At 40.8% G+C, this 18,124-nt stretch overlaps 2 protein-coding genes across 2 annotated transcripts; both read left to right on the plus strand.

The window, feature by feature from the left end:
• The first annotated feature begins 1,635 nt into the window (after positions 1 to 1,635).
• On the plus strand, positions 1,636 to 13,836 carry skor2 (SKI family transcriptional corepressor 2). Its single transcript, XM_068573316.1, has 9 exons — positions 1,636 to 1,878; positions 3,935 to 5,928; positions 6,623 to 6,686; positions 7,447 to 7,524; positions 10,021 to 10,086; positions 10,244 to 10,342; positions 10,548 to 10,615; positions 11,656 to 11,719; positions 12,211 to 13,836. The coding sequence occupies exons 2-8, from the start codon at positions 3,964 to 3,966 to the stop codon at positions 11,710 to 11,712; spliced, it is 2,397 nt and encodes a 798-aa protein (XP_068429417.1). The 5' UTR covers positions 1,636 to 1,878; positions 3,935 to 3,963; the 3' UTR covers positions 11,713 to 11,719; positions 12,211 to 13,836.
• Positions 13,837 to 14,382: 546 nt separating this feature from the next.
• Positions 14,383 to 15,984, plus strand: ier3ip1 (immediate early response 3 interacting protein 1). Its single transcript, XM_068574018.1, has 3 exons — positions 14,383 to 14,504; positions 14,829 to 14,930; positions 15,259 to 15,984. The coding sequence occupies exons 1-3, from the start codon at positions 14,414 to 14,416 to the stop codon at positions 15,312 to 15,314; spliced, it is 249 nt and encodes an 82-aa protein (XP_068430119.1). The 5' UTR covers positions 14,383 to 14,413; the 3' UTR covers positions 15,315 to 15,984.
• Positions 15,985 to 18,124: the final 2,140 nt, after the last annotated feature.

An 18,124-nucleotide genomic window follows, 5' to 3' on the forward strand; every position in this document is an offset into this window, starting at 1 on the left:
TTTAAAAAGAGGTTTGCACTAACGTAAAGTGTTTCCCAATCCCTCACAAAAGTGTAAAAAGAAAAGAAACAAAATAGGAAAATCGGCACGTTATGGCAACAATGTACCTCTGTGAATTAAATAATCTTTAGTTATTGTTCATATAAAAAACTTACATTTACATCCATCATGTATTGGCCCTCTCTTTCACATTAAAGTTCAGTAATAAATTGTATACATGTGTTTGTGAATAAGTATCCCATTACATCAGTTAATGCAGGCAGAACGTTTTTTTTTGTTCTCCGTCCCAGACACAAAAAAGTGTCCCAAAAATAACTTCATGAAGTTCATTAAGTTGTTTTAATTAACGAGGACACTCAGTATTTGGGACGACTCTTCCCTGCATCCCCATGCGGAGCTTAAATGAGATCCTGTCTCGCATCCTTCATGCAGCTGATGACTATACGAGGCAGCTGATATCTGGGTTATAGACTTCATATTTAGGTCCGTCCCCTTCGTATCTGTAATTTGCCTGCATATTTTTAGTGGGAGAAGTAATTGAGCAGCATGCCTGATTCGAGAGCTCCGAGCAGAGACGCAGGGATAAATTCCTGGGCCCTCTGTCCGGACTCCCACCCTACTTCGAGGGCCATCTTCGGGTGAATTGTCACTGCCTTTTACAGGACTGGGCGCTAGCTTGGAGCTCCTTTGACCCCCAATTACAACATATGATATTGGCTGCAGTCTGCTTATTTCCAGGGAACAACATGCACAGATAGTCAGCCTTCTCATCTTTCAATGTGAGAACCAGCTGCACCGATCAGACTGTCTGCTGCATGTCTCAGCCTTTACTTTTGCTCTTATGTGATCAGGCTCATGTTTTATGTGTTTAAAAGCCACATTCCCGATGCCAAGCTCCTCTGTGGGTCTGCTGCTCGCAGTTTGTTGGTAATTGATTTGCATCTCAGGGGTTGTGAATTAAAAGTCACCCTCCTTCGTTGTTTAGAGGGGTTCCTAAACTATTAAATGTCGATGACCCCGCCCCCACCACCATGCACCACCAACACGCATGTGCAGTCGACCTGCAGACACCCATCTGATGGCGGTACCTGTCTTTCAATTAATAAGCATTACGTCATCCATTCATTAAGTCAATAATATAGCGAGCAAGTTGGGCTCATGTTGTTTCTGGGTTCGTCTCCTGTGCTGTCATAGGGAACTATATTAAGAGTTGCATCGCGGAGGAGAGGCGGGCATTTCCTGCACGCGCGAACGTAAAGGCTGTCTTGTATATAGTTGAGGTTCGTCTATCTTTTCGTCTGATACTTCGACTGGTTCTCCAGCATATGAGGGCGAGTTATAGTCAGAAGTCATTCGTTGGCCGTTCGGCAGAACGGAGCAGCACGGCGCGTAGAGGAGAGGAGGAACACCGTGTGTGTGAGAGGGTGTGCGCGTGCTGTTGTGGATGGTGGGCTGAGCTCGCGATACACGCCAATCAAACGCTAGAGTAAGAGAGAGAGAGCGAGAGAGAGAGAGAGAAAGAGAGAGAGAGAGAGAGAGAGAGAGAGAGAGAGAGAGAGAGAGAGAGGGAGGAGGGGGGGGGGGGGGGGTGGAGGGAGAGAGGCGGATTAGGACTGCGCGTGGAGTCTCTGGAAAGCGAATAAAACTGGCGCGAGCGTTGCAGTGTACTCACATCTCACGAGCAGCTCACTCGGCAGTCGGTGCCGACTTCTTGCGTTTCTCGGATACAACTCAGTGAAACCTGCTCGTTTGTGTGATACAAAACATGAGTTTGTTAAAGCTGTGTAGGATAAATCGATTCCTCTCGTGACGGGGATATTTTTCTTCATTTTTTGTGTGAAGCGGTGGCCGGTTTGGGAGTATTCTCGGGAGTCAGAGGTGAGGACTGCGCCGCCATTTGTGCTGTAAAGTTGGCTAAAATGTTGTAAAAAAAATAAAAAAGTAAGCGACATGTACTTTCTAAATAGTGCGAGGGACAGAAAGCAAGGTTACACGTGATTTAGAAAAGAAGATGTGTCTGGATGTTTCACATTCCGTTGCAGTAACTATTACTATCAGTAATATTTACGTTGCACGTTTGTTAATAGATAGATACCTGTGCCTTTTAATATTGTTCCATCGATAAACACGAAGCTTTTGCAGCACTTTTGCAGCGCTAGCTGACACGCGTGATTAAAGGCCTGTTATTATGGGAGAACTTAAACGTGTCTTGGGCTGAACGGAAACTGTATACGTTTCAATAACTTTGATATTTTGTGTGATTTGAAGCAAAACTCTAAACTCTTGAGTTAAAAATGTCAATGTCCTAATTGTTTTTTTTATTGACTCGTGCGTGCTGCTGCTTATCCGCTGAAACAGTTTGCTCTTCGGTCCACAATGCACCATGCTCCTGAGTTCGCGCTGCAATAAATTGTTCAAATTCAACTGGGAACTTTCTGTTTTACAAAAAAAAAGCTTGTGATCCAGTTTTGGATGTCACTATTATAGTAATGTTTTCCTGAATATAATGTGCAAATGTACACGCATTATCGATGTATTTATTGAAGCAACGCTCTAAACAATTTCACCGTAAAATAACGGTAAATTACGTGAATTGATTGAACACTACATTTTCTCCCTCGTTATTTTCTGAAGTTGTTAATGTGCTTTTTTTAAAAAAATTCATAAAGTACTAATGCGATGCGACACAGTAGTTTAATATATTAGAGTTGTAGGTAACATATACATGTATGCAATATACATTTCAGAAGATGTCATTTTTATAAAAAACTAAAACCCATTTCCAAGTAATATATCGTTTTCAGCACATGGCAAACTAAACGTCTGTGTCAAGTCTATGAAGTGAATAATTGTGAGTTTTGTTCTATATTCAAAATACTACTGTCTGATTTGTTTTCAATAATTCCACAATTGTCGTGTAACCAAGCACATGGAAGTTCACCTAAAGCTTTTACCATTTCTGTGGTAATGCTTCTGAAAATACATCCTAATAAATTGAAATATTTGTATTTAACTGTGTCACCTGAATGTGCCACATAAATGTGCCACAGCCAATTGTTTTAAGGGAATGATGTTGTTTTTTTAACAAAACAGTAGAATACTTGTTGCCACAAAAAAAGCCTCCTAAACTGCATAGCATTGCTTTGTTTGCCTTTTTAAATAACACTGGTGGTCAAGGATAAACTATAGAGTTTTTCTAAATATAAAGAATATTTAAATATGTCAAATTTAAACATTAATTTGTGTCTATATGTTTGGGTTGAAATGTGAATAATATTGTACATTTATTGTAACCGTTATGTTAGAAGAACGCTTATCCTCTTTCACAGTTTGTTTAACGGCTAACTGTTGAAAACACACACACACACACACACAAACACACGTATTACTTCATAGCTGTGACTAGAAAGCTGTAAAATAATACATTATTAAATATAATATGTACATTTAAAATACATATTTTTTTGATATATTTTTTTAATTATTTTTTTAAAGGTAAAATAACTACATTTGAAAAAGAAAAAAGCTCCTATAACCAAACACTACCTCCACTTAATGTTAATGCAGTACCTCAATTTAGTTTATAATTTTTTGTGGCCACAATTATTTTGTAAGAGTAGTTTGGATTCCAAATCTGTACTATAATAAATTGTAGTAATATTTAAGCACTTCCCAAAAAAAAAAGATATTTGTCAATAAATTGGTTAACAGATATATTTTACATTAAATGCAATTGGTTACAATAATATTCAGTATTGTGCACTTTTATGTTTTACAATCTCCACACATGTCATTTCTGGTCACACTTAAGTGGTAGAAATGTGTACATAATATGTAATTATCTACCTCTTTCATATTATCTGTAATAAGAGATACAGGACATAAAAAAAAAATCAACATTTGTGTCTTTCTTTCATTCTTTCCTTTTATGCAGGTCGTTCTACAAACAGTTTCCCTCCAAGTATGGACAAGACCCATCTTAGCACTAATGACATCATAATGACGAGCTCAACAGGCTACCAGCAGGAACCCCTGACACCACCCAGACCTGCCCATCACCACTCCTCTTCGTCCTTATCCTCCCCTTCTCCGTCCTCCTCACCCCTCAAGCCGAACCAGGTCGGCCAGGTCATCCTATACGGCGTTCCCATTGTGTCGCTGGTCATTGATCACAACGAGAGACTTTGCCTGGCACAGATTTCCAACACACTCCTCAAGAACTACAGTTACAATGAGATCCATAACCGCCGCGTGGCCCTGGGCATCACCTGTGTCCAGTGCACTCCGGTTCAGTTGGAGATTCTTCGCCGGGCCGGCGCCATGCCCATCTCGTCACGCCGTTGTGGCATGATCACCAAGCGCGAAGCCGAGCGCCTCTGCAAGTCATTCCTGGGAGAGAACGCGCCGCCCAAACTTCCCGACAACTTTGCCTTCGATGTGACGCACGAGTGCGCCTGGGGTTGCCGTGGTAACTTCATCCCAGCACGTTACAACAGCTCCAGGGCTAAATGCATCAAGTGCTCTTTGTGCAACATGTACTTCTCCCCAAATAAGTTCATTTTCCATTCCCACCGCACACCAGACGCCAAGTACACCCAGCCCGACGCTGCCAACTTCAACTCCTGGCGCCGACACCTCAAACTCTCTGACAAACAACCGGCGGATGAGATGGCCTTCGCATGGGAAGACGTCAAGGCGATGTTCAATGGAGGCAGCCGAAAGAGAGCGCTCCCCTCTTCGTCCCATTGTTCCTCCATGGGTCATATGAAGACTCATTCAGGTTCGGGACTGCCTCACATGATGGGACCTGACCTGGTCGCTCAGAAAAGAGCCCGCTTCGAGGAGGACGATGATTTAGATGGAGGCAGTCTGTCGCCCCGTAAAGCCCCACGTAGCTACCCTGTCATCCCCGTCCCAAGCAAAGGGTTCGGCATGCTGCAGAAGTTTCCTCCCACGTCGCTTTTTCCCTCGCCTTACCCCTTCCCAACATTCGGCCTCTGCCAGCAGAAAAAAGATGACACTGATGTTTCAGGTGGCCAGAAAGCGACAGGGTTGTCAGGTCTTTTATGGCCTGGCCGCAAAGACACCTTTTATCCTCCTTTCTGCATGTTTTGGCCACCAAGGGCAGCAGGAGGAATCCCTGTCCCCACCTACCTCCAGCCTCAGCCCAATGCCCTCTCCTCCCTGGCAGACAACCCCTCTCTCAGACAGGCCTTTTTGGATCTCTCCGACCCCGGCGAGCCCGGAGCTGTAGCTGCCAACGGCAATAGTGTCAGCGCAACCATGGCCCCCGGCAGCGGGACGACAACATCCAGATCCGGGCTGTTTGACCCAGAGTGTACAACAGCAGCCCCTGACCTTCGCCCCGTGACGTCGGAGGGCTGGCTCAAACTCCTTGACAACCCGACCCTCCAAACCAGGAAGCCAAGCTACGGCTCGGCCTTCCGACCTGTCATTAAGGATGCCGAGAGCATTGCCAAGCTCCACAGCAGCGGCACTGGGACAACGGAGGAGGACTTTGGGGCCGTGCTCGCCAGGTCAGATCGCCACCAGCGGCTATCGCCCAGCAGCAGCTGTAGTTACGGAAGTGATAGCGGAGGAGAAGGAGAGGTGGAGGGAGTGGAAAGCGAAGAGGAGGGGGAAGTGGATGTGGAGTCGTCGAAGCAAGAGGACGAGGATGAGGAAGGGATCTTCACAAGCAGGCCCCCACAGACTCAAACCAACCTGTACCTCCCCGCATTAAGCGACAGTCACGGAGAGGAGAGGGGGAAGGAGAGAGGCAGTGGTGTCATGTACACCAGCACCTCCCCTCCCTCCTCCTCGGACCCCACGCAGCAGGAGTCCTCGAGCCCGCCTGCCTCCCCGACTGCTAGCCTGCCTCTCTCCAGCTCCACCCCACCTCACCGAGAGGACCCAGCTTACAAAAACGTAAATATCCCCCCAGGCCACTTTAGCTAATTATTATTTAAATGGTGCTGCAGTCAGGCAGTGATGTGATCTGCATAAGCAGATTGATAGGCTGGTTTCTCCCTGTAGAAATTGAAACAGTCACCCCACTCTGATCTTGGCTAATAGGACCAGGTGTGGGTTGTTTAATGGCCACGGTGTGTTTGTTCTCCCTCTGTCACCCCAGCCTGTTAGGGCAACTCTAATCTTTAACCTGTCGACTCCCACATTAACCAGGCCTCTGAGAGGGAGAAAGGAGGAGGGAGGTAGAATTATGAGGCGCTTTTTAAACTCAGAACAAAGCAAAATCCTTCATTGGGTAACATACTGCAAATACAGCTGAGGTAAAAAATAAATTTAAAAAATGGTGTTTATATTCCAAATTGCATCATTACAAATTAATGATAACGTTCGCTGATTAAAAAAAAAAACAGAGCGCCAAATGAGGAGATTAGATTTGCCAAGTAATGAGTTAGACTCTCTTATTAAGAAAATAAAGCACTAGTTTATAGAATAACAAATAAAAGCCCACATGGTAATAAACAATATCCACATCAAATATTACAAATAAAAAAGCTATTACTATGTCTATTGGACTTGTTTTGCTCTGTTGTAATTGAGCTATAAAGTGCATCACATGTACATGGTATTCTAACCAACTATATGTTGTTTTCAGGCTCACAAAAATAGAGACGAAGGACTACCTGTGTACGCAACCAAAGACAACTCCAGCGTTTCTGGTAAGCACATTTCCATCTTTTGTTTCAGAACCTTTTTATATTTTTTGATGCACGGGTTAAAAAGTCTATTCGATTACACACTAGATAAAGACAAAATAGTTCTTAGAAAATGATTGCTTTACATTTTACTGTTGCTCGCATGGTTTTGTGCAATTCATTATTTTTAAACTCTAAAATGATATCCTCTCAAAAGTTAAAATGAATCATACACTGTAAATCATTTGCAAAACAAAAACACAGTTTATTTTTCACATTATGAAACAAAAACACTTTGCTTGCTCTACTGTTCGCATGGGTTGCTCGACGTTATGTCTTTCACCCAACAGTTGTTTTACAATGTCTTGGTTTCATCAAGTGTTTGAACGAGTTTTACACTGTTTCATCCAATAGCATTACCCAATCTATTCCAGCAAACTGTTACACACTATCTGTTCCATCAGAAGTCTGAGTCAGTTGTATTATAGCGTCTTTGTTTCATTTAGTGTCTGAGTGAGTGGTTTTATAGTGTCCCTGCGAGTCTCATATTCCTGTGACGTTTCATTTGCTCCTCTCATCTCCCACGCTGACCCTTTTTTTTTCCGCCGAAGAAAATGTCTTTGTGTGTTTTGTGGTGGTGTGCTCACGCGGCACCACGTACACAAGCAGAGGACTCACACACCATGCGCACACTTAGTTATCTCCATGTGTCCGGATAACCAGCTCAACCAATGGGCCTTACTGAAACTCTTTTCCTGTCTTTCTCTGTTTCATTTTCTCTCAGATGAAAACAAAGAGCAGAATAGTTTCTTTGTGCCAGAGAGTGAAACGTCAGCGCCCGACTACTGGAGGGAAAGCTCAGGTACAAATGCTCGCTTGAGGTTTTTTTTTTGCGTGTGTGGTTGCGGAGCAGCTGCAGATGGCACAACAATAAAGTAATCAATAAAGAAAATACAGTGAAACAATTAAATTACATGTTAGGTACTCTCAAACGTCTAATTATTAGGAGAGGTTAATTTAATTTCGGCATTTGGTTTTACTTCATTCGAATCTCACAGCGCAGAGCAAATCTGCCGTCTTCATGAAAATGTACACAATTAATTATTGCAAAGGCAGCTTGTGACTGAATTGTTGTGAACAAGTTATAACTACATTTTTTAATAACATATCTAGATGGCAGGAATAGAGAATATTTGCAGTCCGGCATTAAAAAGGTATCAATATTGAGAGGTAAATCAATCAATAAACACATTGTTTAAGAATATTAATATAATGGCATCAATCTCTTTTGTCCCTCAGTACACGCAGTATGGATGAAGATGTATGTGTATAAATGGCCATACATAAAATAAACAATGCGTATTAAAAACATATGACTTCATATACATTAGTGTCAATAGCGTTTCTTGAGATAAATGAGACTCAGAATACTTAAAGCAGTGAGAGAAAGCTCCTCAGTCTTCAGCTTCATCCACCTAGTTCTCCTCCTCCTCCACTTCCTCCTCCTCTTCCTCCTCTCAGACGTGAGTTAAGGGAGTCATATAAATACCCAGAGATGAAACAGCAGTGGAAAGCTGATTCTGCCGCCGCTCTGCCACGGCTGCTCTCTTAAGCGGCGCTGTCGCCGGGGCTGTTACTCTTAGGGGGGCCGTTATAGTTCAACAAGAAAACATCAGCTCAGAGATAAGCAGCCACGCTGGCAATCTCCATCCTAGACCCATATCCCTGCCGACATAATTGCCTTTTTTTTTTTTTACCCCTCCTCAGCGCAAAAAAACCTTTCCCGTTTGAAAAAGATCACAGCTTATTGCCTTTTTATATCTGTCAGGAAGACATTAAAAGTGCTTTATGACATCTGTGCCAACATTTATATCTACCCCCCCCTTCCCTCCCTCAACCCCTACACACACACACCGTAATGATCCCTGCGCATAATGTATAATGTATTTCGAAAAATTACACGAAACAAATTAAATGAGACCACCTTTCCCCTGATTGCCAAACGTCTCCCTGGGCGGTGGGAAGCTCTACGTGATTAGAAGGCCTGATTCCTCTGAGTCCCACCAACCCCGCCGACCCCCCCACTTCCACTGTCTTTAAACTCTCCCTCTGTTTCTAGGGAGAAAAAATAATCTAATTTTCCATTTATGTAATGCAAACCGCCTTGGCTTTGACTATTCACGGTTAATTGACTGTCAAACGAGGTTGTTATCCTCGGGCACTGTCTGCAAATTTGCTTGTCAAATGAGACAGAGAGAGGAGAGGAAAGGAGAGGAGGAGTGAGGAGAGGAGAGCTCTCTCTCGGCTCTAAATGAGAGAGAGAAGCATGGGGAGGCTTAAGGAGCCGGGATGTGAAATGACTGGAGGAGAATATACACGTCGAGTTTGCTGGATCGCTTCATTTAAGGCGCACAATGCCTCATTGTCACGATTCAGACGTTAGCGCAAAGACATACCTGCACATGCAGAACAAAATGGAAACTTTGAGAACAGCTAAATTCTAAAAACAGCATGCAATGAAGATGTTTGTTAAAAGCAAAGCGGATAGAAGATGGTGGAGGTTTTTTTTTTAAAGCAACAAGTGGATTGCCTCCAGCAGTAAAAAAAAAAAAAAAGTACACAGACGTGTAGTGAAACTACATGACTATAATAATACTGTTTTACATTGATTTATAGTTGTTCTATCTTCATGCAGTTTTCATATCTAGTGGTATTTGTCAAAGCAATTCACCAGCCCACAAATGACAGTGTTGACATTTTAATAAACGTTTGAGAGAGCGGCAACCTGCAAGCTTGCAAAACATTTTAAGCAAATTGGTGGCGTGGCCTTTTTAGCGTCTACTTTTCAGCACAGACCTCCACTTCAGTTCGACAGGCTGCAACATCGATTGACTCTAATTTCTGAACACGAGTAGTGTGTTAGTTTGTTTTCCTAATAGAGAGCAATATGGTCTGACAGCATGAAGAGATTGAACCTGTCAGGGAGTGAGTGCAGTAAAGGCCTCCAGCTACAGTGCCGACAAACTGTTACCACGGACTTGCACCGACATCTAGTGGCCAAAGAGTGAATTGCAGTGCTGAGGCAGAGGATGAGCTATCGAGATTACTGTTAATGTAAAAAACTAAGTAATCATCCGCCAGGACCGAAGGGAAATCAGTCCATGACGAGATTAGGATTATGTGACTCACATTTGTGTTGCATATCAAATATACTGTCTGATGTTGTGTAAGAATATGATGGAACGACAACTGCTAGAGGTGCCATGATGTAATGGATACACAGTAACTATGTCTGACTTTAGGATTGGCATATGTGGGACAAAAGAAAATCTAAAAAGATGTCTCTCTATGTTTTCAGGCGATCGAAGCCAAGGTGCTGCTTCTCCTGTGCCGCTAAAGAAGGATGTTGAGAACATGGAGAAAGGTGAATATATAACAATTGCATCACACAGTTTGTAGATGAAAAAAGAAATCCCCATTCCTTATCAGACGGATTGACTATACACTATGTTTCTAACAAACTGCCCCCCTTTTCTTTTTCTCCCTCATATTTTCATTTCTCCTCCTTCCTGCTCCTTCAGAGGAGCTCCAGAAGGTTCTGCTCGAGCAGATCGACTTCAGGAGGAGACTGGAGCAAGAGTTTCACGCTCTGAAGGGCACCTCACCATTTCCTGTCTTCCGTAAGTCACTTTTTTTCACTCTGCTGGCATTTCGTTTTCATTCTCGGAAGGGCACCTTCTGCTTAGCCGTCTTTCTGAAAGTTTTCTTACATTTTCTCCTCTCTTTCCCCCCTCCTCTCCTACCTTGCTTTCTCCTTCATCTTTCACCAGCTATATTATAATAACTGTACTTTATCAGTTACTCAACTACTTACTCTAATTTCAGATAATTTCCAAGACCAGATGAAACGAGAGCTCGCCTACAGAGAAGAGATGGTTCAACAGTTACAGATGGTAAGATTACTAATGATACAATCAGCGCTGAACACTGATGGAAAATAAATATCGTTGTTCCGCCTTTAAACGACAAATGAAAAACCCCTTTTATAGATGCATGAATATAAAAAAGCCTCACTGCTTGCGTCGAAAAACAATCACGGTAATGATTTTCACAAGGAATATAATTAAGACTAATTATAAAGCGCTTTCCAGTAAAATATAGTTACACTATTTGAAGAGGGAAAAAACTTTTAAAAAAACGCATGAGGAAATGTGACAATAGCAAACCAATTAACACTACAACCACTATACACTGTCGGCATGAATACGAAATACAAAGCCATGCCATGAGACTTAAACAGGAATATAACGAAGATTAAATAAAGCCACCAATGTCGGACTGAAGTGGACGGCTCTCCTATTGCTTATTTATCCATCAAACGACAAAGGCAGTCGCAGAGTTTGTCTTTCATGGGTGAGAAGTTCCTCTGCAGTCGTCTGAGAGTTTCCGTCCACATCAATCACCCGAGCAGCTGGCAGACAGGCTGACAGACAGTGTTTGTCTTTGCTTTCTGACACATGCACCAACACACGCTCGTATGCACATGATGTCAAACACACACACACACACACACACTGCATTTGTGCAACCGAACGAGCGTTCAAGCATTATGAGCGTGCACGTACACACAAGTGCACGTGCACGGGAAAAGAACAAAAACTAAATTGACTAATGTGTCTAGAACCAGCAGATGGATCTGTCTGAGAGTAATGATACATTCATTTCTCGCAGACATTCAAATGAACTCCAGCTAAATTTGAGATTTATGTTGCTGCAACACGTTTGAGAATTTGGATTGATTATCGCAGCTAAACATCTCAATAAGAATATTAGATTTTTCTATTTTACATCATTAGTGTGATGGAAACTTTAGTGTATGTTGTTTACAGCAAATTGCTTCTTTTTACTGTACTATATATACAAATATGTATTTATATTTCTATCGAAAAATATTTTTTTAACATTAGTGTCTCTTACTTTTTGTTCCTTTCAGATTCCCTACGCAAACATCATCAGAAAAGAAAAAATCAGCTCCCATCTAAACAAATAGCTAAAAGGTGAGTGTTTTTTAATTTACTTGACAATGCAGCTTTTTTTTTAATGCAGAAATATCAACATGGTAGATGTCAGGTGAGGATAAAAGCGTTTAATTATTTAAAATGCAAAGCATCTAGAGGAAGTTCAGCAAAGATTAATTGCCTCTGAAATAGTTTTTTGGAAGCCGTAACCATATTTAGCCTGGATTTGGGTTGTAGCCGTACCAGGGATAAACATACACTATCTGCAAATTAAACTAGTTTTCTTTGCCGTGAGGTGATAATTAAATTTGTTGACATTCAATTATATGTTGTTTAACTTAGCTTCATAATTACTTATCCTGGTCCAGCAAACTTCTGCCATCTGATCTCTCCAGTGTAAGTCACAACTTAATAGAGCTTAACCCCGTCCTCTGGACCCTTTGTGACAGACTATGTGTTGGGTCTTATAAAAACAATAAACCAGGAAATCACACTCATGTTGTGTTTGCATTCATTTGTTGTCTTCACAGCCTGAACACACAAACTCCCACGTGAGAGCAAGCAGCTGTCTGGATTTGCGTGAACTCACCAAGAAGAAGAAGAAGAAAAAAATAAACACTCACGTGAAAACCGACAGAGAAATATAGGAGAGAGACTCATAACAAAAAGGGAAATGACATTACATAAAACATAAGTACTTTTTAAACATTTCCCTTCAACAGTGTTTTTTCAGCCCCTGCAGTACAACCCCTGTTAACAGCCCTGCACTTAAACTCTGTCCTGTACAAACAGCAGTTTTGACCAGTGGTACAAGTTTCCCTTTTCCCCTGGGTCCAGTTTATTCCCTGGACTGAAATGGGCCAAAACTGTTGACATATGGGGAAACAGAATGACTCCTCTTCTCATCAAAGCTTTAGCCAACCCGGACCAAAGCAACCACGACCTTTCTGGTCTTTTGTGAATTTTTAGGGCCGCTGAAGAGCACGTGGCAGGTCGTCGTAGACTTAGTCATAAAAACTCCTCTTTTCTGAGCTCTAAAGAGACGACGAGCAAGAGGAGAGTGTCGCAGAGACAGTAAGACTGGGCGTTGTTGTCTGTGACTGACTGCTGCTGGCCCAACTGTACATACACCACACTGTGGATGAGGACGGACTTCACGCCGAGATTGTCGCTGTTGTTATTGTTGTTGCCTTTGTTTCACCAAAATGGGGACCCTGAAGAGAAACGAGCATACCAACCTTTAAATACTAGCATCATGGCATCCCAAAGGGACGCTCCTCATCAACTTCCACATGAACACAAATCAGTGGTCAGCGTCAAGTCATTTTACATGAGAGTAGGCGTTGGCGGTGACTTGATGCGAGGGCCATGTTTACTCTGTTAGACGACCCAACTTGAATATATATGCCATGAAGAACAAAATAAAGGAAAACATGAATGAAGTATTGGTGGTTTGGGTTTTAAAGTATGAAAACAGGGTGGTATCACAATAAAGGGAAAAACTAATTTTAAACAGTTCAATAGTTTTAGTATTTGGAAGGGATTTCTGAGTGTAGAAAAAAATAACTGGGATTATGTTCAAAGCATATATTGCTGCAGTGGTTATTTTTCACTATTTATTCCTACAGGCAGAAAATCCTTTGATCAAACCCACCCATACGTTTACCCTACACCCATCTTCATCACACATGCTTCACGTCCGCCCACGCAGGTGATTGTGATATTGCCACCGTCAGCTAAATATGTGGGATGTCTTCAGATGGTGAATTGACTAGTAAAGGCCAATTCTGTGTACTTGTTTGCTCTCCAAGTGCGTCTCTGGTTCCACACGGAGCAAAAGACTGAAGTTTGTTAGTGTTGTATATCTACTTGTAAATGATTTCACCTGACTGTATACAATGTCATAGTGAGAATACTGAACATCACAGGCGGTCTATCTATATGTGTTTGTTTGTTTATTTATTTGAGTATTGAGAACCTGATTGTGAAAATATTATTTAATATATTGTCAAAAGAAATAGAAAGCAACATGTTGTTGAGGATGATAATGGTGATGATGATGATGATGATGCAGTCAAGTGTATGTCAAATATAATTGAAATGAGAACTCGCCCACCTTGTTTATAGAATGCAATGAATGAATGGATAAAGCTGTCATTTACTGAGAGAAATGGTATCATTATAAACGGTTAATGCAGATGTATTTAAATATGTTCTTGTAGTTTCTCTACTATTTATGTGTAAATTAAAAGTCTATACAACAACCAGCATGTGGTTTTGCTGTTTAAGGAAATGAAATCCTGTTTAGCTTCATTCATGCACATACGTCACAGGTTTACAGGGTGGACCTCTTCCCAAATTAAGAGTAGAAATATATAGTCATACATCCTTCTAACAGCTATTAAAACACATGGATTGGTAAAATAAAAATATTTATAGTTCAGACACATAGAATTAATAAAAGAAAGACATCGCAGCAACAGACAGGTGAACATGTAATAATATGGATATATTAATGTGTATTAATATATCTACTTAGACATGACCACGACATAATTACTTTTGGGGTTTTATATTTGTTTATTATGGCTTAATAGTCAATGTTGACACTAAAGTCTTAAGTGAACGCGTACAGTTCACGTTGGTATCCGTCCTTACTTCTGCTGCACGACCTCCGCTGGCCGTTTACGGCAGCTGCATCTGTGGGAGTGGTGGGACGAAGAAGTTGCCAGCATGGCGTTTACGCTTTACTCTCTCATCCAGACCGCGATTCTGTGCCTCAACGCTGTCGCTGTGCTGCACGAGGAGCGGTTCCTCAGCAAATGTAAGTGCTGTACCCTCCTGTGAACCATCTCCACCACGCGTTGTCCTGAAATAACGACGCGTACCGCGTAATTAACAGCAGCTAGCTAGCTGTATAACGGCAAAACTATTAGCAGTGAATGGACTCGTGATGAGATTTCGAGGGAGGGAAATGCGGTTCGTTCGATTAGTAATGAGTTCACGAGTCATGAGTTATAGTTACGGTAGTACAATAACATGATTTATTTAGCTCCCTCCTGTTTCCTTTCTCCTTTCTGTGTTCGTGTCCCCTTTCCTTTTACTCCTCCTCCTCCTCCCTTCTGATCTCCTTCATCTTCGTCTGCAGTCGGCTTTGGTGTGGACCAGGGAGTTGGAGGTTTTGGGGACGATCCAGGAGTCAAAGCCCAGATTCTCACCCTCATCCGCTCGGTCCGAACCGTGATGAGAGGTCGGCAAACTAATCCTTGAGGATTACATCTTCTCCGATTACAGAATTTGCTGAGTGAATGCCATGTTTGGTTCAGTGTTAGGCACTGATTGCAATGGATATCTGACTGTTTGATACATATTCCTTAACCATGTACTGTTTACAATTCTTCACAGTCGGTCAAACGACTATTGGTTTAAATGAGGAAATGTCTACTCGTATAATAATTACATTTACCAAAGTTTTTAATCATTTTTTAAGTATGATAATAGCCAGCACCAGTATTCAGACGTTTAAGGATTTTGCAATGTGCTCACTGTTTTTTTTCTCTCTTTTCTTCTTTTCTCAGTGCCATTGATAATAGTGAATTCGGCCTGCATTGTTCTGCTGTTACTGTTTGGCTGACAGCATTGCACCAATTCCCCAAAAATGAAGCGACCAGACACGTGCCAAGGAACAGTCTAACACACACACACACACACACACACACACACACACACACACACACACACACACACACACACACACACCTAGACATATCCGTCATTCAGAGACCTTTGCCAGTCACCAGCAGAGTGGAAACGTTCAGGGCTTCCTTGGAAAAAGGAAAACTTAAGTCAACCTGCAAGGTGTTTTCATCCAAAGAGAAGAACCAACCCGACCGGTTTGAAATATGTCTGGTGTAGACTTAACAAGATGACTATACCTAACTTAACCTTCTTGTCACAAAAGGACAAAATGGAACAGAGTATTGATCGTTCCACCATCCACACGAGGTTTTGATGATATGTTTTGTGTTTTATCGTGGTATTACAAATCAAAGGGGCGTTGTCAGCAGTAGGGATGGATAATAGGTAAATATTTATTATGTGCTATTGTATTGCTATTCAGGGTTATAGCTGTCTTTTTTTTCTTTTTACAATTTTCTAATTTAGAAATTTAGGGAGAAGGTTTACACAAAGACTGCTAAAATTTGGACTACAGTTGAAAAATGGCCACTGGGCTGACTCTGGCGCCTCTACAGGAATGTGCACCATCCCTGTCAAATACAGCAATAAAATATATTTGTATTTTACACCACAGTGTTATTGTGTGTAGTTTTTGTGTTTTTTTTTTTAAAATAACACTGTGGCCACTAGAGGGAAACTACATTTACAGAGACTGTATTCAAACGGTTGAATTCATAAAATAAAAAATTATTCTAGTTTGACTTCACACAACAATGCAGTTGGACATAATGGCCAATATCTAGTCTTTTGTAACAAAAACAGCTGAACATCTTTGCTCACTTTAGGACGTATATACCTTTAACACCTAAAAGAGTGGACAGACTTCAAGTTTTAGGATTTGTTGACGCTTGATATTCTGTCAAAGAGACTGCTGCTATGAAATGTGTTCTCTCTGTGCCTAAAGAACGTAACAAACATCTAGCTGGAGAAGAGGAAATGGTGACTATTATCTGATCAGTTGCAGTGAGGGAAATCCACAATCCCGATTCTCATCCTCAGTTATCGCTTCCTGTTTATTTATCCATTTGTAAGACACTTGGCTGGATGTGTTTAATCGAGATTTGAAGACATGTAACCAATGATGCACATTTACTGTACACATGACGTTTGTGGTCTTGAAATCAATCAATTTAACGACAGTATTATGTTTAATGTAAAAAAAAAAAAAAGTCACTTAAGCCAAAATACATTACAAATAACTCCCTTCTTACTGATATAGTAATGCATTTTATAGCAGTACTTTTACTCCCACATGAGCAAAACTATACTGTTTTACTAAACCTCTGCTCTGAGTAAATATTGATGTATTTCTCTCAACCTGATGCTTGTCGATCTATCTCTGCTCCACTTCCTAAATAATCTCCATATGTGGTGAATTATCACGATTTCCACCCCTCACTTAACTCCACAAATATTTTCATAAACAGTACTGCAATTGTGAATCTAAATACATGGGAGAGGGAGTGAAAGGGATCTGCTGGAATTAGAAGCATATGCTCATCAGGGAGATTTGCTCTGTAAAGCCACTTTGATCTGTGATTAGTCCGAGTTTAGCTGTGGGCTCACAGTAAAATCTGTAAGCGATCATACATGAATATGTATCTGCACATCACAGGTCAGGATGTCTGAGTTTCTGGCTACACGAGGATACATCATTAGACTGTGTTTTGTGTCTGGATGTGGAGTTTTTAAGTGACTTAAAGAAGTACAAATTCTCTTTTTTTGTCTTTTTTTTAAGTTTAATGAGTTTAATTCAAATACAACAAACTCAACATTTGAAAGTTATACATTGTTCTATTTTAAATAATTGAGTATTATGGAACAAATCTATACTTACAATAAAAAATACTTTACACCCTGATGTCTGTCCATCAGAACAATTCTAGATTCTACTTAACATAAAAGAAAGTATTGAAATTAAAGGTAAATCAAAATGTTCAATGCATTTTAAATGTATGTGGACTGTCACAACACATCATTGTGGAAGGAAGACACAGATAGAAGCATGTCTATTTTAGTTTTCTGTAACAAAGTCACACGTTTGTTCCCAAAAATGAAAAGGCCCTTTGAAAGCACAAAAAGAGAGAAACTAATCAATACCAGTGGTTTGTAAAGGAAAAAGAAAAAAAAAGCAATCATAAAGAAAACAATTCATAAAAGCAAGTATTTTGATGAGGGATTTAAAAAAGGGTACTTATTTAGATATTTTGTCTGAACAAAGACATTCAAAGTGTGAGATTAGTTTTCATGTGTTATGTTTACACAGTTGATCAGCTGAAAAATATGTTTGTGAAAACCCACAACTGAAAAATAAAAAAACAACATTGGAAAACAGTGTTTTTCACTGGAGGTATGTAAAGAGGATTTGATCAGTGCTGTCTGGCATCGGGCAGAGATAAGGTTTTTTATCGTCCTGATAATACTTCCCCCTCATATTAAATCTCTCTGAATGCCCTAAAAGACCCACTAATACGATACATCTGTTGGTTGTTAGCGGGATGGGGCACATATGTTTTTTGTTTTTTATAATGAGTGATTAAGTTGTTATGGGTTTCCCTCTTATCTGATTTTACCATTGACATTGGATATAATAATAATAATAATAATAATAATAATAATAATAATAATAATAATAATAATAGAGAGTAATACAAAAAGATAGATGTATTTCATTTTTTTAAATCAATAAAAACAAAACACTACAAA

The sequence above is a fragment of the Clinocottus analis genome, unplaced genomic scaffold (genome assembly GCF_023055335.1).
Source record: "Clinocottus analis isolate CAN_PGR_092001 unplaced genomic scaffold, fCliAna1.0.p SCAF_13, whole genome shotgun sequence".
Classification (NCBI taxonomy): Eukaryota; Metazoa; Chordata; class Actinopteri; order Perciformes; family Cottidae; genus Clinocottus; species Clinocottus analis.